Here is a 19,290-nt window from a genome sequence, read left to right as displayed (position 1 = left end):
GGCCCGAGGCCACGCCCACAAGGCCGCGCCCCCTTAGCGTCTCCCCTTCCGTCTGTTCCGGCCCTCGGGGGCGCGAGGAAGAGCGCAGCGCAGCGGCGATTGGCTGCCCCGCCCCTGCCCCGCGCTGATTGGTGGGAGCGCCGGCCCGGCGGGATCGGCCGGTTCGAAGGGCGGGCGCGGCCGTGCCGCCCGGCCATGGAGGCCGTGCTGTGCTCCGAGCACGGTGAGGGGCGGCCCGGGGGCCTCCGTGGGGGGCAGTGTATGGGGGGCTCGGTCTGACCAGTTCCGTTCTTCTCCGCGCCGCAGGGTCCCTCTGCTTCCTGAAAACGGGCGTCCGCGATGGCCCCAACAAAGGGAAGAGCTTCTACGTGTGCGGGACGCAGGGCCCCGCTTCCTGCGGCTTCGTCCTCCCAGCGCAGTAGGTGCAGGGCAGGGGCGGCAGGAGGGGGACGATGCGACAGGGGACACACTTGGCTGTCCTGGGGGAAGTCCACTGCTGTGTCAGCAGTCGCAAACTTGTTTTCTTACGTAGTCTTTGTTTTGTCGCAAGTGATTGCTTTGCGGTGGCAGTTTCCTGGGCAGTTCGTCTTGGCTGTATTCTTCCGCTTCTCCTTTCCTCCCTTCAGGGTTCCTGCTTCTCACTGCTTGATCCATGAGGGGTGCGTGGTGGAGCTGCAAGTCCTGGTTCAGCAGTCGGACAAAGATGAATACCAGTAAGTTCCTCAAATTTTTAAAAAACCGAATGTCTGCCTTCAAACGGGTAAAAACTGTGTTCCTTTTTCCTTCTTTCTCGTATGTTCAGTGCTTAAAATAATATTCTCAAATGTTCAGTGCTTAAAATGTTCTTTTTTTTCTTAATGTTCTCAAACTGATTCTGACTAATGGTCGTTTAGTCATTTACGTCAGAAAAGCTTGCATCCTGTAAATAAGTAGTTTTTCTGTAATGAGGATTTAACATCCACCTAAGCTGTACCTACGTTCTGTGGGAAAGGAGGCCCATTATTTAGAGTATCTCATTTTTATGGCATCTTTGAAGACTTACTTTGTAGGATGCTGCCTCTTAAAAATAAAGATTGTTATTCTTAGGATCAGGAGGCTTTTAGCTCTCTTTATTATTTATGAACAAGTGAGAGAGTTGAACTACCAATCATTCAAAGTGAAAACAGGGGTTTATTGCACATATTGAAACAAATGGTGTTGGACAACCAGAGAGAACTTGCCGTTTCCTTCTAGAATTGAAGAGAATATTTGAGCCCTGAGGCCTTCACTTACCCTGCTTCCAAATGTTTGCCACTTTTATTAGCAGTTACATCCAATAGTATAAACCTGGCTCATCAGATAATGTTTGTTTTTAACAGAATTGAACATGGCTCTGTGATTGGATTCATCCAAACTCAGCATCAAATTCCCCAATGTTAGTTCTGATAAGATACTTGCAGCAATCTTGGTTGGCTGCTAGTTTTAAAAAAGAGTTGTTATAAAGATGAGGTAGCCTGTGCAGTGTAACTAAAAGAGTTGCTTCCTTGCACCTTGAAATCTTAAGATGCTTCTAAGGCTTTAAACATAGACAGTATTTTTGCCTGAGCAGTTACTCTGATATTGCTAAAATTTAGAAAAACCTCTAACCCTAGGAATCTTTATTCAGAGAACACTACTCGCGTAAAACCTCTGTTGCTAGTGTTCACAGCCTTTTGTTATGCAAAGGTCTGGATAAAAAGTACAGACTCGTAGAACTTGTCTGTGATGTTTTTGGTGCAAAGTACTTTTAAAATAATGCTTAGAGCGTCTTCATTGGCTCCTGGGATTGAAATCTTGTTTTAATCCTTGGTAGGTTGTTTTACCGATGCCTTAAGAGTAAGTTGAATGGGAAGAAATGGTGTGGAAGCTTCCCATGGCAGGTAAGAGTGTTTTGTTTGTATTGTAGTATCACCTTACTCCAGCATGGCTTTTCATTCCATATACCATAATCACCTCTGAAACTACTTAGTGGGAGATTTTATAATTTCCAGCCAAGAAGTGTATCAGGCCTGCTGTCCTCTCGATGAGATTTCTCTTTCTTCTGAGTTCTGTGAAGTACTCAGTATTCTTCAGTCTTAGAAGAAGCTTGGATTTGATTTCTAGCTTTTTTTCTAGAGATTGTGCTATTGGGACTTGATCCCAAAAAACAATGGGAATTGCAAAAAAAGTAGAAAACCAGATTTTGTTTTGGATTTCTTATGAAATGTTATCCTGATTCTGTTAAAATGATAGGAAAGATGATCTTGGTAGAGGATGAAGTCTTGCTTGAGGTGATAAGGTTGTGTGTGTTATTAACAGGCTTTAATAATTTTTACATTAGCATTTACTGCCATGTACATATTGCAGGATCCAAAAGCTACCAAAGTGTCAAACCCCTTGGAATCCCAGCCCAGAACAGTACCTTTCTTCAATCCCACTAGCCAAAGAAATCCATTCAAAGTGCTAGATGAGAATCAGGCACCATCATCCTGGAAACAAATGAAGCAAAGAAATGGAGAAGAAATTAAAGCAAAAGGAGCTAAAGCAGAGAATGAGAGTGTGCTGGTATCACATAAAGAAAAGAAATTGACCTCTGAGTCCTCCATAGAGACAGTACCTCTGGAAGAGCTCAAAAATAAAAAGAAAACATCCACAGGAAGTAAAAGTGACCCAGAACTTCAGGAGACTACAGTATCTGAATCCAAACTTCGCCTTTTTGAGACCAGGAAAGGGAAAAGTACACTTTCAGAGGAAGAGAAGTATGGTGGCAGTGCCAGGGAATCCAAGAAGCCTTCTGATTGTGTGGACAAGGAGCCAGGCACAAGATCAAAATTCTTACCACTAAGTCTTGGAAAGCAAAATACAAGTACCAAGCCTCCAGGAGAGGAGCAGCTTGGAGAAAAAAGCTTAAAAAGTTGTAGGGATAAAGACACAAGAAAGAAAGATTGCAATGGTCAGAACAATGGTGAAATGACAGCAATGTCTAAGGAATATACCCCTTCCCCAGCAGCACAGTTGGCATCAGAGTGTGCTGCCCTGAGGGGAAGGGCAGAGGCAGAGCTGCCCAAGGCACAACTCAGGCCAGGGCTGCCACAGTCTCCTGGTGAAGCCTCTGCCAGTGATAGTGATAAAGAAGAATTTGTTTGTTCCTCATCAGGTGAAAGTAAACCTGAGAAATCAGTTGAGATTCCTTCAGGGAAATCAGGAAAGAGTGTGCAGGGGACACCTTTGCCTGGAGCAGCAGCATCATATCATATGGAAGGACCCCAGGACCCTAAAGTGCTTCATAACCGTCTTCTACTCGAGCTGAAACAGAAGAAGGTCATTATTGCACATATTATTTGGGGGTTTTATTGTTCTGTTTTCAAGGTGATCTTTGTTACTCGTGACAGGCGTCAGAATATGTCTCCTCACAGCAGAAACTCAAAATGGGTCTTAGGAAGATGTGGCATGGAAGGCAATTCAGCCTTTGTACAGACTGGTTGTAATAAGCAGATACAAACCAATAACTTTGACGGTAGTACAATCTTCTGCGTTTGGGGATGCTCAGTTTTGACCTACCTGAGGTTGTGTCTTGCCTTTTACCCTGAAAATAATTTGCATAAAATGGAATAGTGCACAGCCAGTTTAACCTTTGTAAATAACATGGCTGTCTCTTGGCCTTGTGCAGTATGAGTGATTTAGCTATGAAAGCTTACATTGGGGTGAAATAACCTATGTGCCTGTTTGCTTTTTTTTTTTTTTTTTTTTTTTGAAAATTGCCAATCACTATGTTTTACAGTTTTCATTATGACCCCCCCCTTTTTGTCTGGAGTTCAGAACAGAACTTTGAAATGAAGTCAGAACTGTTTGTGCAAGCACAGAGAGAAAGGTGCAAGTAGGTTAAATATTTTGAATGTTTTGAGAGGTGTTAAGACTGTCTGACTCACCTGACTGCCTGTTTCATAAAAAGGAGGAATTCCTGTGTCCTTCCATATTTTCTAATGAAACACTAATAGTTAGTTTTCTAAAGAACCCTAATGGTTAGTTTATTTTCTCCTAAAAGACTGTTTAATTGCACTGAATAGTGCCCGAAAGCTTTTGGAGACTACAGAACAGTATTTAAAAGCAAATTAAAATGGTCTAGGATTAGTTCTTTTTAGACTTCTGACCTGATTGTTCTGTGTTGGCAGAGAGCTTGGTGACCACGCTCAAGTTTTGGTTTATTTCTTTTTTGCAGAGTACATTGGCTACAGTGAATGTTCAGATGCTGCCAGATAAAGGGGAGCGCTTATTAAAGCAAGTGCAGGATTTGGAAGCTGCACTCAGTGCTCTTAACATTTCAGCAGCAGATACTAATGAAAAAGGTAGGGCTAGTTTTTTTTTTTTGTTTCTCCAGAAGTTTACAAAACAGTTTGTCTTAAAATTGTTAATATGCAAGAAGCGTAGCATATACTTATATGTGGCTTGTGGTCTATAAAACATTTGTCTGTTGAGATTTACTGAAGAGGAAAATTGTTAATTGCAAAGTATGTGTCTGGGAGCTGATGAACAGAGCAACTCAAATGTTTCCTCTGTAATGTAGTGGCTTCCCAAGGGAATTTCCTCCTACCCTTAGGATCTAGGTTTCCAGCTTTGGCTACATGACTGAAACAGGTATCTCTATGAGAACATGCCAATGAAGTGTTCACTCCCTCTGTTGCATTGTGGATCTGTGTTGTTCATGCATGTTGTTATCACTGAATATTCTAGTTACCAGATTTAAAATGAGCAGCTTCCAGTGTGCCATTCCTGAGAGAGAAAAGCTCATGAGCTCTCTTGGCTCATTTGTTCTTGCATATATAGTTTTTGTGTCCAAAATATAGACAAGAGACACGGCTTCAATATTAATAAATTATCTGGGAACAGGGTGCAAAACTGACCTTGTTTGCACTACTCTGATCACAGCTACAGAATTCACTGTGTTGCTGTAAACCACATACTGAGGCTGCAGCTGGACACATTGCCTGTCACAGCAGCAGGCTGAGAGCACATGTTCGTAGTTGCAGTAGCTCAGGTGATGTGGTAATCTGCTATTAAACTGGTGTCACCACTTCATAGTATTTTGCAAGTAGACTGTTGGGCAAAATGAAGGCTCTTGTCTGGGCTATAGAGCAAGGCTCTTGAGATTCACTGTCTAACCTTTTCTGCCTGTGATTCCTTTCTCCTTAAGGGCAGGATAGCACAAGCAGCAGCTGCTGTGAAGAGTCTTTATCTAACCCAGTTGGCAGGCCAGGTGGTACAAAGTTGATAGCACCTCTCCTGCTTCAGGATCCTACAGCAAAGGCCTCTGCAGGCTCACAGAGTCACCTCTCAGTTGCTGCTACTTTGGGTTCCAGTGGCCAAAGTTTTGGAAGTAAGTATAGAAAGACTTTGCTATTACAAAGAACCCAGTTAAGTACTATTTCTGAAATAATCCTGCAACTTGTGGATACATGTGAGAGTACTAAGCCTGTTTTGTTGCTGCATACTGTCCCTCGGGCATCTGTAGCCACTGAAGTCAATCTCTGGGGTGAAAGATCTCTTTGGGAAAGTTAGATTTGTAAACATATCTCTGGTACTGTATTTTTGCAGTGAGTGTTGGTGTGCAGAATCTGTATGGGGGAAGAATGACAGAAGACCGAATCAGGGCTGTACACAGTGCCACATTTGAGGCTATTAATCATCTTCACAAATCTCTAGAATCCTGTCCAACAGAGGAGACAGCAGCTGAAGATCCTGCTGGACTGAAGGTGGGTTGGCAAGGACGGAAGCTGTCATGCTGATGAATGAATCACAATGAGTGGTACCCTACAGCATTCCTTCCTTCCCACTTTGACATACTTTGCATCCGGCTGGAAGGACATACTCTATTTAGTTCCATCCATGTTGTTTGTATGTGACTGGCAGAACAGAGGTGTGAGGAACAGGCTGAGAACTTCATTTTTCATTCTTCCTGATGAGCTATAAGAAATAATCTTTCAAAAAAGGTTTGCAGGTGATTACGTTCATGGAATGTGATGGACTCTGGAGTAGTTCTCATCTGTTTGAGGTTATATACAAGGTATTGGAACAAAGGCACGTGCCTCTACAGGATGGTGTGTAGATGCATATATGTTGTGTCACTTGTCCCATTGTCTTGGGACCTTTTCAGTGGTGGGGAAGGCCACTGAATGTCCTGTGATGGTAGTATGCAGTCCCTCTTCCTGTTTTAAGAGTGTAGGGGGTCTTAGACTCAGTGAGAAAAGGGGAAGTGTTCTCAATACCTTTCCTTGACAGTGGTAGCTGTTGTAAGCAAGGCAATCTGGGGTGGATTTTCCCGCTGAACAAGCCCTTGTTATCTGCTCTCTGAGAGCACTCTGAGGCATTAGGCTGGTTAGTGCAGGAAACATTAGGAAGACTCACATATGGCACTGCTTGCCTCCTGACTGCAGAAGTTGCTTACCTTGGGTATCTCAGCCCCTGTGGAAAAAGATCAGGTAGGTAAACTCCTTTTAGTAGGATTGTAGTAAAACAGTTGAACATGGGAATTGGTACAGGAAGCAGAAGTGTCTAAATTTTGCCAGGTATTTCCTTCAAATCCTCTGTCTCACTCACCCCCTCAGGTCCCACTGCTGCAGCACCAGAAACAGGCGCTCTCGTGGCTCCTTTGGAGGGAGAGTCAGAGGCCGTGTGGAGGAATTCTGGGTGAGAAACAGAATGGCAAAGTGGATTTTGTGGGGCAGATCTATGGCCAATAACTGGTTATTTTGTAGACATGTCAAAAGGGCTTGTTTTCTGTGCCCTATTACCAAGTATAGGTATTAACCAATGACTAAATCATACGCTGACATTTTCATTTGTGTATTTTTGATTTTCTGGGTTCCCCAGGACACTTTCTGTTGTAGTATTTCACTCCGTGTAGATCCAAGGGGGCTCATTTCTGCAGGTGATAACTTGTGTGCATCTTTTTGCAGCGGATGACATGGGCTTAGGGAAGACTTTAACCATGATTGCTCTCATTCTGGCCCAGAAGCAGCTGAAGACAGAGAAAAGAAAGGAAACATTAGAAATATGGCTATCCAAAAATGGTACAGATTTTTTTCCATTCTACAGCACATACATTATGATGAAGTGCCATCTGAAATGCCTAAAGCATTATAGGTTAAGGGGTTGTAGAGCAACACACTGTATCTGTGCTCATATTCCTTCTGCAGGAAGCTTTCATTTGGCTAAATTGTACTGTGCCTCCTTGCATGGCCTTTCTCTGATCAGGGTCATTTTTGTCTCGCAGTGGATGTGTAGGATTTTCTGACTCATTCCTTTATATTGTTTGGAGATTTATTTTTTTTTCACTGATTTCCTGAAATAGTTAAAGCCAGCATCTCACAGAATCACAAGGTTGGAAGAGACCTTCAAGGTCATCAAGTCCAACCTGTTCCCTCCCACCTCAACTAAATCATGGCACCGAGTGCCACATCCACTCTTTTTTTAAACATACCCAGGCATGGTGACTCCACCACCTCCCTGGACAGACCATTCCAATACTTTATCACTCTTTGTGTGAAAAACTTCTTCCTGATATCTAACCTGTATTTCCCTTGATGCAGCTTGAGACTGTGACCTCTTGTTCTCTATGTTGCTGCTTGGAGAAACCCCCACTTGACTACAACTACCTTTCAGGAAGTTGTAGAGCGTGATATGCTGGGTTTGCAAAAGATTTCACAAATTTTTAAACATATGTGTAGTTTTCATAGGCACTTCAAATAGTTACTACTCACCTCTCTGTAACTGATCTTTTTTCTTTCCAACTCTCCCCCAAAGATCACTTTTGTCTTGTCCACAGACACTGGGGATGTTAGTGCTTTTTTAAAGAGTATTGCTTCTGTGTCCACAGTTTGTACTGTCTGTATCCTCATGGAATTGGTTGGACACTCTTCTCAATTGCAAATTTCCAAAAATTCTGTCTTTGTTCTAGTCTAATGTGAAGACATTGAAACCTGTCTGCAATATTTTCTTTTAGACTTCACTGTTATCCCTTCCCATGGCACTTTAGTTATTTGTCCTGCATCCTTGATCCATCACTGGAAGAAAGAGATTGAGAGACATGTGGTCTTTGGCAAACTGAGGGTGTATCTGTACCACGGGGCAAATCGAGATAAGCATGCAGAGGTGTAAGTGCTAAACCATAAATATGACCAAGAAAAACAAAATACGATGTAGCAAGAGACACCGTTTATCAAAATTGAAATGAAAGTGGATGTAGAATGATGGGAGAATGTGAAGTATTAAAATGTGGAACGTCCAGAAAGTCAGACTGATGTGTGCTATCAAGGTGGGCTTAGTAAAATGTTTATGGCCTGTGCCCATGCTCAGTGGTTCTGGTGGAGGCTGTTGTTGCTTTTGATATCAAAAAAAAGGTGTATATTCTCCAGAAGATCTCTTGCTTGTAAAGATTGTCAATGGCAGTTTCTTCCATGCTTGTGCTTGGTAGTTGTATTTTCTTATCAGTGATGTGTATAATTCAGTGTATTTTCTAGACCTCTTCAGGTGATGCTGAACAGTATTCCTGGGTGCCAGGCTCTAAGTACAGCTCATGCCATGTGGTGTGCACTCTGATCAATGGGCTTTTCCTGTCATCTTGAGCTTGATGTGTCTACTTCCAGTATCCTTAAAATGGGGACAATGTGTTTTTCCTGTTTAACTGCAATGAAGCTCAGTTTTCTGTAAAACTCAGAGTTTCAGCTCGTGCAGCACTGTGTTGTTCTTAAATGCATTCTTCAGCATGCATTTAGTCTCTCTTGCAAAAAAAATTCTTATTGGTTCTTGTTCCTGTTTACTACTTTCTTTTAATTCAGGCTTTCTGGATATGATGTTGTTGTCACAACCTACAGCCTTCTCTCCAAGGAGATTCCCACAACCAAAGAGGAGGGGGAAGTCCCTGCTCAGGACCATGATGTGGAGGTGAGAAGCCATAATGTCTATAGGGAATTGCCTTAAAGTTTTGTTCTGAGGTGTTACAAACCATTGTTGTTTGAAGTAGCACCTTATATGTGCTACAGTGAGCAGCAACTTGATTTATTTTTTTTTTCATAAGCCCCTGTTGATTATTTTTGTAAAAACAAAGTGATGAGAGGAAGTGCTGTGAAGTGGAGCAAGAACAGATATATTCACAATATATGTGTTCTGTGGAATTATAGAATATGTTACATTGAATTCAGACAGTTGAAATGTCTTAAGAAGTAATTTCAAGAATGCAATGATGAATCTCATTCTCCTTTTGAGGTGAAGGAGTAGTAGAATCTTCTGTTTGTTGTTTGAAGCGCTAATGCCACCCCAAACTACAAGAAACCTCAGGCTCTGGGTTAGTCTGAACTGAGACTGAGGCAGCTTCCATGCTGCCTTGAAGAAACAGCAGTGTGCTGGCTGGGCTATGAAAATAATGATGTGATTGCTAAGTGCTGACTGAAATGACTACACAGTGTAGAGGAAGTCTCTTTCTGTCTCCTACCTACTGCCCAATTTCTAGATGTGGCTCTTGAAGAAAACAGAACTTGGAATTTTCTGAAATTTCTAGTGGCATCTATAAAATTTTGAGGATCAGAATAATTATATGTGGTCCTTCATCTCAGCATAGCAAAACTTTACTGTTATGAAACACCTCTTTAAACAACAACATTATAAGATAAAATGTTAAAAGCATGAAAATGAACAAAATACTAGAAATTGTTATTGAGATCAGGCAAATAAGTTAGTTTTTGGCTTATAAACTTTAAACATGGAAGCTTTAAAGAGATGATTTTTGGAGACCGTTTCGTACATGACAGTAAGAACACAAACTGCTGCTGACTAACATCACAAAAATACTTTGTGCTGGAAAAATGTGTTTGCCTGTGCCTCCTTAGAGAACCTAGGTTTTGAATCAGATTATGGTCTGCTTTTTCTTTCAGAGTGGATCATCTCCCAGTTCCCCTTTGCTCAGGGTAGCTTGGGCTCGAATTATATTGGATGAAGCTCACAATATTAAAAATCCACGGATTCAAACCTCTATAGCTGTGTGCAAATTGAGAGCCAGTGCCAGATGGGCTGTCACTGGGACGCCAATACAGAACAACTTGCTGGACATGTACTCTCTGCTGAGGTGAGCTGGCTGCACGTGACACATGGGCAGGGATCCAGTTTTAGTAATTCTTCTCTGATGAAGTGCTGAAGTTGTTTCTAAGTTTGAGATGTCTCTAAGATATGTGGAGTAGTAGGATTGGTTATATTAATGGTTAGCACCATTAGGTAGTAGGATTAGTTATATTAATGGATTGCAAAGGCTGTGGTGAGGCATTGCAAAAGTCTGACCATGTGTCTGCTGTTGCATGTAGCTTTTCTGCCTCCATGGAGAACAAAGGGGAAGTTACCTTGGATCTCCTTTGTCTTCAGGATGAGTATGCACAAAACCAATTTTAATGAATGGAGTTTTTTTGAGTTAATCCATGTTGTTACCAGGGTATCCTGGGAGGACCTTCTTAAAATGTTGTGCTACGAGGGCATTGAAGGAAAGAGTGAAACTTTGGGTTCTCTGAACAATGATAAACAGGTGCTCCTCATTGCTGAGGGAGGATAGGTTACAAGTGGTGTTGTAGAACCAGAGAGAACTTGCATTTGAAATTAATTTTGGATAATTGAAATTAACTGTCAAGTAAGAAGTTTGCTATTTTGAAATAACTGATGAATATGGTTTTTGGCAAGTTCATCTGGATGTCTTTTGTTTGCTGGTGATGCTTGAAGCATAATGGGCTAAGAGGAAGTGATGGGTACAGAATCAGAAAGAGGTACTTACAGTATTAGTGATGGTAGGACATCTAAGCAAAAACGTTATCACCACCATTACACTGGAAATTAATTACTGCTCCTTGGTCATGCAGTTATGGCATTTGGAAATGGTTTGTTTTGGTAGCAAGAAATTTGGTTCTGGTCACTCCAGATTAAGTGAAGAACTCTTCTTCCCTTGGTATGAAGTCTCTTTCCTTCCTGTCACAGGTTTCTACGTTGCTCTCCTTTTGATGAATACAAAGTTTGGAAGCACCAGGTAGATAACAACACAAGGAAGGGAGGGGAGAGGCTAAGCCTGTTAACCAGGAGCCTCTTACTGCAGAGAACTAAGGACCAGCTGGATTCAGCTGGCAAGCCCCTGGTAAGAGCTTTACCCTCTAAAACTATACCATCATTCCATTGTTTTCCTTGCAGCAGACAGTTATTTACATGCATAAATTTGTTAATGGGTGGGTTTTCCCATCTGCTGCAGCCTCTTGAGCAAGAGAAGCAAATGTCTGTGGGATGATTTGGTTGCTCACCCAGAAAGCAGAATTATAGAAAATAATGAAACCTTTCAGTTATAAATCACATATTATTTATATCAGACAAAAATATGCCAAGTAATTGCATATAGATGGCCACTTAGTGGAAAGTTAGTCTAGATCACTGGACTAGCCTAGGTCTGAGAACCCAAGCTGCCACATGGACCCGGTGTGTACTGGAGCATTGGCTTTCTGCATTGCTTTTTACAAACAGTCTGTTAAATGGAATATTAGTCATAGGTGTGTCTTAAGCCTTTAAAAGGTATAGTTTTAGTGTACTGTGTGATTTTGAAAGGGGAAGTAAGGTACTTTAACAACACAAAAATTTATCCCTTTGTGGTAGTTGTTGAGCAGTCCATACATAGTATGAACTTGTTATTGGATGAGCTGGAATAAAGATTTTATTGTGAGAGTTAACCAGGCTCCTTGGAGTTCTGTGAGTGCCTGTTATGTCATAACTGCATTAATACGTTTGGCTTTAGTGCACAAACAGCTGTCTTCTGAAATTTAGAGTGTTTGTTATGTTAAATCTTGGATTGCTGCTGTTTGTGATGCTCTCTAAGACATGCACTACATACATCTGATCCTGAGAATTTTCACTTTAGGTATCTCTGCCCCAGCGTAGAACGCAGTTGCATCAGTTAAAACTTACAGCAGAGGAGCAATCTGTGTACAATGTGCTCTTTGCAAGATCCAGGTATGAACGTGGGTAGAGATATGGTATTTTGTGGGTTTGTTTCTTATTGATATGGAAATCAGAGGAGACATTCACTTCAGATGAGGAGAGCTTTTGGATAAATTCCTGTTAATTTTTTTCCCTTCTGATTTACCTGTCTAGTGTGTTTGAAAATACACTGCTTTTGTTCAGGTAGCAGGCAAAACTGATTAATTTCTTTTCTCCCATATATTCATGCCTTATATGAGCTTTGTATTCTAGCCTTACACTTAATCTCACTGATTTCAAGACTCCAAAGACTTGGAATTGCAACAAGTAGTTCTTAAATGATGATGTGTGAGCATCTGTAAATGAGAGAATTATCATCTTTGCTCTGTGATTCTTATACAGTTAGAAATTATGCTGGCCTCTCCAGATAGCTGTAATGCAAGCCAGCATCACTTTGTGTTCTCCTAGGCTCTTTCAGCAGTCTCCCTGTAAAGATTTTCCCTTCCTTTTAAATATGGATTTAAAAGTGTTCTCATATTTAAAGGGCAGACTTGCTTTCTCTTGTGATTTACAAAATGCATCTTTGGTTTTGATCATACTCAGGTTAAACAAGACTGGAGTTTTTTTTGTGATCATTTTTGTGACTGAATGATTAATGAAACCTTCCTTACCTTAACACATCATCAGCTTGCTAAGCTCAGGTCCCTCTTGCCTTTTCTCTTGCTGTGAATCCCAGTGTCTGTCTTTTTTACAGGTCAACACTACAGTCATACCTAAAGAGACAAGAGCAGAAAAGTGAAGACAGAGAGTATGATGGTGGTAACCCCTTTGAGAAAGGTTTGTGCATGCCCTCCCCTAAAGACGTTTTCAGAAGTGGCTCTTAAGTGCACAGCTCAGAAGGGGGAACAGACCTGGGGTCAGGACTTAGGAATTCTTCAGAAAATACTCCCCTCATGTTCCAAAGACTTATACCTTAGTATTCTAAGTGTGTTCTCATCGTTGTGGCTCTGGGAAAATCTCTTAACCCTTCTGGGCCTAAAATTGCTTTTGAAATAAAGATCTAGTTGCTCAGATAACATATATCAGCATTAGTGTATGGTATATCATACTCTGACTTGTGTTGTTATCTTTCTTTCCCTTTTTAACTTAAATTGGGTGTTGATCAGTTCCTATGTTAAATCAGGTATTTGCTTGCCTCTTCATTCTTGACTGCTGTTTGTGAACCTCTTCCTGGAGGTGGATGGGCAGTGCTCAGAAATGCTTCCAAGAGCTCCTGATGTTTTGTCTTCCTTCCTTGGCAGTTGCACAAGAGTTTGGAATCAGTCAAAAGGAATTTCTAGCAGGCTCACAAAGTGCCTCCCAGGTCTCAAGTACTGTCCATGTCTTGTCCATGCTCTTGAGGCTCCGTCAGTGCTGCTGCCATCTGTCCTTACTGAAAGTGGTAATTGCATTGTAGTGGTGTGGGGTTTTTTTAAAGTGTTTATGCAAGTTAACAGACTTGGTAACACCTTTGTTTCTCTTAGCTATGAGAGTATGAACAGAGTCAATTTTAGGACTCTGTTTTGAAGCCCAAGATGTTTTAGATGGGCTTACGTTCTACTGAAGAGTTTCCCAGCATAACTTATATGGGCAGCTGTGTCTTTGGAAATACCTTTATTCAGACAAAACGGGAACTAGAATTTTAATGGTAAAAAAGTCTTAACCTAGTCTCTTGAAAAGTGCACATGTGTAGCCTGTTTCAAGGGCTTTTGTATTGGAGAGCTCTGTAGCTCTGTCAGTGCTTTGAAGTTGCCTTGCATGAAGCAGACTAATTTTTCAGGAGTTCTCAGCTCTGAACTCATATATATATATATATATATATATATATATATATATAAATATATAGCAGCTGTAGAGAGAGTTCAGCTGTTAGGTGAACAGGCAGGAATTTATGTGCTAACATCTGTAATCCTGCAGTTGTTAAATGCTGAGGCACGGCAGGAGTCTAAGGAGACTGGACCACACGAAATGGTTAAGCTCACATGCTTTCCATACACTGCCCCTTTTGGGGCAGAATAAAAGTCTAAAGGAACTGTTTGATCCAGTAGTGTTTCTTAATTGTTCTGTCTTCATATTGCATAGCATCCTTCAAACCCAGTGTCCTCAGGCAGATACTGTGCTGACTGGATCAGTACTGAATTTGATCTCAGACTTGACTGGGATCTCTTATTATTTTCCTTTCTTCCCACAGGCTCTGGATCAAGTTAACTTGAACAGTGAAGGCCTTGCACTCTCCATTGAGGAACAGCTTGGTGCTTTGACACTGTCTGAGCTCCAGACTCCTGATTCCAAGTCAACAGTCTACCTCAATGGCACAGCTTTTCAAACAGATATCTTTGACATCACCAGGGAGAGCACCAAGGTATTCTGGTTGTGGCATTCTTACCTTCCTTGAGAAGCTTGGATTTCAGCACTTTGCCTCTTAAATGGTAATTGCAGATCAGGCTAAGTTGCCAACTGAGATGAAATCAGATTAATAGATTGATAGCCTGCTGAGCCCCTTCTGGGAGCTCCAACTTCTCACACGTTGAGCAGTACTTTCAGTAAAGCTGTGAGAATGTGATTGCTGAAAAACTGTAAGTGAAAATCTTAACCACTGGATTCCCAGAAGCTCAGAAGAGCTTGTATGTGAAATCATGGTGCTTGTGATGAGCAAGAAAAAAGGGGTGGCAGCAAGAGGAGAGGTTGCAATAACTTCCCACAGGAAGGCTGGAATCCGTAAGACAGGCTTGTATGATTTGATTTCCTGGCCCTGTTTTCTGTGGGGGGAGTGTTCTTGCCAATGGCTATTAAAATCTCTTCAAACTCTAAACACAGAAGAAATTTCAGCTGAAAAGCTATTTTGATCGCTTTTAGTAAAGAATATCCAAGCACAAGCCGGATTATGAGAGCAAGCAGACTAATGTTTTGGATATTTTTTTCCTGTAGATAGCTCAACTCTTGGCCGAATTGAAAACTATTCAGAGTCACCCAGAGCCTCATAAAAGGTTAGCAACCATGTCCTTTTCTTTAGTCATAGTGATTGAGAGAAGCATATTGTTTCTTGACAACAGCAGAAATAGCTTAAAATAATTTAATACAAAACTCATGGTATGATAAAATGATGTCAGTACTGCAGTAGTTGAACATAAGTCTTGAGGAAATAAAAAAAGTCTAAGACAAAAGAGGGGAGTTTAAGATACCGATAAATGTAAGCATAAGGGAAAATGTGCGAGAAGTCTCAGGCCTTGAGGCCCAGGAAGACTATTCTCCAGAAGTAGGATTGGGAATAATTTTGTTGTGATGAGAAGTATTTGCCCACCCTACAACCAAAAGAAGTGGAGGACTAAAGTAGAGATTAAAACTGAACCTGGTAGAGATAAAGGAATGCATTGATCAGAGGACCTGTAGAAAGCTTTTTTCCAGTCTTTTCCAAAAAGTATTCCCTTCATAAGAATGGGAGCACCAACATTGCTTTTGTACCCTTTCAAGAAATTATTAAACAAATTACTGCCTCACAAACTGTTTAGTCCAACAAACTGGAGAGTGAGAGGCTATAGTGAATCTAAATATGGTGTCGGTATTGATTTTTGTGATTTTCAGAAAAAGCTGTATTGTGACTCGGGTTTGTGGTTGGGAGGTGAAAATGTAAAATCCAAAAATAGAGGTGAAAGTTATAGACTTAATTTACATGAAGTTTATTGGTTATTAGTCTTTCATAGTAAGTTTTACCACTACACCTCTACTTCTGAATTGGGAAGGGGCTTGGCTGCAGTTTGCAGTGGGGAAGAGTGCCTGAATTGTTGTGTCCACTTGGGTGAGACACTGCAATGACCAAACTGTTCCAGTAGTGAGTGCTGGTTGTGAACTCCCTGTTCTCTCTCCAGCGTGGTTGTCTCTCAGTGGACGAGCATGCTCAAAGTTGTAGCTGTGCACCTGCAGCGCCTGGGGCTGAAGTATGCCACAGTGGATGGCTCTGTCAATCCCAAACAGAGGATGGATGTGGTGGAAGAGTTCAATAACAATCCCAAAGGGCCTCAGGTATGCATTCAGGGCAGGGAAGTAGTCCCTAGCCCTGCTGTGAGCAGTTGTGATGTCTGACTCAGTGGTTGTAAACAGATTCCTCAACTCTATTTTGGCCTTTGAAGGTAGTGTTGGTCTCGTTGCTGGCTGGAGGTGTTGGCCTGAACTTGACTGGAGGAAACCATCTCTTTCTCCTTGACATGCACTGGTAAAGAGAAATACAAATTCCATCTTGGAGAGGATATGTAGGGCATGCTGCTTGCTTTGTCACTGGATGTAATGTTTGATGCAGCTGGGTTAGGCAGGAGGTGTTTAGCTTATAGTTGGGGTTAGTGGTTAGTTGGGGAAAAGTGTTTTTACTGTGGCCTTCATCCAAGATACTGATTTGTCAATCCAGTGCTCACTGGCCAGAAATACAGTACTCTAGGGGCAAGTAAAAATAGAGGAATATAACAGCAATCCAGGTATGCAGCTCTGTATCACAAAATGCTGCCGGGGACTTGGCAGTCCCTGGCTTAATTTCTTGCAGTAATAGAAATGGTGCAGTAATGTCTACAGGCAGTTTGGCTTTAAATAAATCAATGGTGTTGAGTGTAGTCAGCAGCTGGGCACAGCTAGAGTACCTTTGGGTTTTACATACGAGAAGAGTGTGTGCAAGCTCCTGATATTTGTGCTGTCTCATCAAAGTCACAATCGCGGGTGTTTTCAACTAAACGTTACTCATGAGAACTTAAAAAGCAAACTAAATGTTTCTCATGCAAAACCAACTGCTATGTGGTAGCACTAAGGAGATGCTTCCACAATATGGAGGTTACACCAACAAGTATTCCCTGTAACTTTATTAGATGGACCCACCTCTTATGCAAATATTCCTGAGTGATGGCCTTTTTCACTGGGGTTTACCTTTTTGCTTCACTCTCTTTCCTTACCACCTACTCAGCTTTCTCTGAGTAGCAACTGTCAGCTTGGGGCTACATGGACCAGTGGTCTCAGTCATGCAGTTGGCTTTCCCAGGGCAAAGGGAAGTACAGTCAGGGTGTCAGGCTGGCCATCAAGCTGGTAAACCTGAGGTAGCCTGGGAGCAGTTTTAGTTCTACAGAGGAAGAAAACAGCATTCCCTGGAGGCAGGAAAATGAGTATAAACAGTTTTGTTGTTTGTTTGTTTGTTTGGTTTTTTTTATTACCTTTTAGGAATCCTGCTCTGGAGGACCAGGCATGTGACCGCATTTACCGAGTGGGGCAGAAGAAGGATGTTGTGATACACAGGTCAGCATTTTACTTAGCAGAAGGAGGAGCTGCTGCTTATATACTGCCTGGCTTTAGTCACTGAGACGAGACCTTGTTTTATCTACTTACAGCTAGACACAAGGTCTGACAGTGGCATTGAGATTTGGGCAGTGAGATAAACATGTTTTCATGTGTTCTGTGTGGCATTTGCATGCATGTTGCTGTCCTGACAGCTAGCAGGGTTTCTTGTTTTTCAGCCTGGAGTATTGGCAATGTCCTGTTCATTCCTGAGAACAGTTTGGGCACCAAAAGATTTCTCTTGATTGAGTGGAGATTTTTTCACTGTGATCCCTAAGCCTGAACCTTTCTAGTATCACTAATAAAAAACACATAAAGCATTTCTAATAGGTGGCAAAATTGACTTTTATAAAAAGCATCTGTAACTAAGTACTGAAAGATTAAATTAAATGCACAGCACATTTAAAGACTTGAATCTAAAATGTTCTTTTGGGTACAATGTTTTTTGTATAATAGGTGCCATCACTTATCATGCAATAATTACAGGATTTTGTCGCACAATTGCTGTTACTTCAGATGACCTAAGTTGAGACCTGAAGTGCATCAGACTTATATTTTAAATGCTGTCATGGTTGGATATGAGGATAGCTGTTTTCTGTTCAGAGGTTGTCGCAGTTTGAGACAAAATAGGAGGAAAATATTTTGTCAGTCACATAATTGACTAATTATTAATTTCTAAGTAAGATAAATCTTTTAAAATGTACTGGGGAAGTGTTTGTATAACACTGACATTTTTTTCATAGCACTTGAGATGGTGTGGATTTGTTTTGTCCTTTTTAAATATTTTTTTTTAGGTTTGTCTGTGAAGGAACAGTAGAAGAGAAGATACTACAACTCCAGAAGAGGAAGAAAGGTCTTGCCCAGCAGGTTCTGTCAGGCAAAGGAGAAACCTTCACTAAGCTCACTTTGGCTGACCTCAAAATTCTCTTTGGCATCTAATTATCTTTTGCAGTACCCAACAGAAAGTAACTTTTACCTGCAAGTAACTGCAGATTTCATCATAAGGCTTCTGTTCTGAGGTGGTCGTTTATTTTGAACAAACAACTACATTTTTGTAACTGTTCTGGAAAGTTATCAACTTCAATAGCTAGTTTTAATATTGATCATTTATACAAAAGTTAATAAACTTTTAAGGTATTGTTTTGAAACAAATGGTTCTTGGTTTTCTCTGAATGCCTTCTACTTAGAACACTTTTCTTTTCAGGACAGGAGATGCACAGGCCTAAGTGAAACAAGAACAAGGGAAACACGTGAGGTGGGGAAGTTCGGAGGTTGCATGGTGAGGTTGTGTGGGCATGAAGAAAGAGAAAAAAAATTGAGCATGATTCTATAAGACTATATACGTTTTAGAATTTTAAGTAACAAAATTAAGGAAGGACTTAAAAGAATACTATCACTGTTAAGCTCATTAAAGCAAGGCACGGGATACACTTTTCATGGCGCAAAAGAAGGTGTCAATTTATTCCCGTGTTTCTGTATATAGAGTTTTAAAGAACACCTTTGTCTGTCCCTGATTGGGCAGTAACAAGTTGTTACCCCGTATTGATTAGTCACTCAGTTCCCTGGTGTGTACATGCAGAAAGAGTTATTTGTGACATAGTTTCATTTTTCTGCCTAAGGGTTGCAAAACCAGTTCATACAGGTGCCTAGTGTTTTTCACAATCCTAGAGTTTTTTCTCAGGAAAAAAAGCAGGAAAGTAGGTTGTTTTCCACTGCTGCAGGACTCTGTTCTCACAGAGCTGTCAGCTTTCTCACAGCTTCTGTTGGCTCAAGTCAGGGTTCAGTGTGTAAAGCCTTTGGCCTGCTGTTCCACCAATACAAATACTTCACTTTCTCCTTTGTTCTTGAGGAGGACTTTTTCTACCCTGCTCAAAATATTTACTGAAGCAGGGACCTAGATTTGTTTTATGTTTCTATGAAACGGAACCTGAGTGCCTCATTGTTGTGGGGATTTTTTTG

General features: G+C 41.3%; 1 protein-coding gene across 2 annotated transcripts; it reads left to right on the top strand.

Moving 5' to 3' along the window:
* The first annotated feature begins 152 nt into the window (after window positions 1–152).
* TTF2 (transcription termination factor 2) lies at window positions 153–18,779 on the top strand. 2 transcript variants are annotated; one of them, XM_059467155.1, is made up of 24 exons: window positions 153–223; window positions 307–418; window positions 627–713; window positions 1,832–1,898; window positions 2,365–3,318; window positions 4,217–4,343; window positions 5,189–5,371; window positions 5,590–5,747; window positions 6,600–6,681; window positions 6,951–7,064; window positions 7,997–8,147; window positions 8,832–8,937; window positions 9,924–10,114; window positions 11,005–11,158; window positions 11,927–12,018; window positions 12,740–12,822; window positions 13,287–13,426; window positions 14,216–14,386; window positions 14,953–15,011; window positions 15,891–16,044; window positions 16,152–16,234; window positions 17,218–17,292; window positions 18,126–18,296; window positions 18,536–18,779. In XM_059467155.1, exons 1-23 carry the CDS (start codon window positions 196–198, stop codon window positions 18,268–18,270), a joined length of 3,516 nt encoding a protein of 1,171 aa, XP_059323138.1. In that variant the 5' UTR covers window positions 153–195; the 3' UTR covers window positions 18,271–18,296; window positions 18,536–18,779. The 2 variants fall into 2 exon arrangements, with proteins under 2 accessions (XP_059323138.1, XP_059323137.1); XM_059467154.1 differs by lacking the exon at window positions 18,536–18,779 and having other exon boundaries at window positions 18,126–18,427.
* Window positions 18,780–19,290: the final 511 nt, after the last annotated feature.

The sequence above is a fragment of the Ammospiza nelsoni genome, chromosome 2, assembly GCF_027579445.1.
Source record: "Ammospiza nelsoni isolate bAmmNel1 chromosome 2, bAmmNel1.pri, whole genome shotgun sequence".
Classification (NCBI taxonomy): Eukaryota; Metazoa; Chordata; class Aves; order Passeriformes; family Passerellidae; genus Ammospiza; species Ammospiza nelsoni.
The sequence above is the reverse complement of the archived record's forward strand: the minus strand, read 5'-3'. Positions and strand labels throughout refer to the sequence as shown.

Excerpts from the sequence above, each read along its gene's own strand:
- TTF2 (XM_059467155.1), top strand. The coding sequence starts at position 196 with ATGGAGGCCGTGCTGTGCTCCGAGCACG. Across the intron at positions 3,319-4,216 it reads TCGAGCTGAAACAGAAGAAG|AGTACATTGGCTACAGTGAA; the intron begins GTCATTATTGCA and ends TCTTTTTTGCAG. Across the intron at positions 16,045-16,151 it reads ACAATCCCAAAGGGCCTCAG|GTAGTGTTGGTCTCGTTGCT; the intron begins GTATGCATTCAG and ends TGGCCTTTGAAG.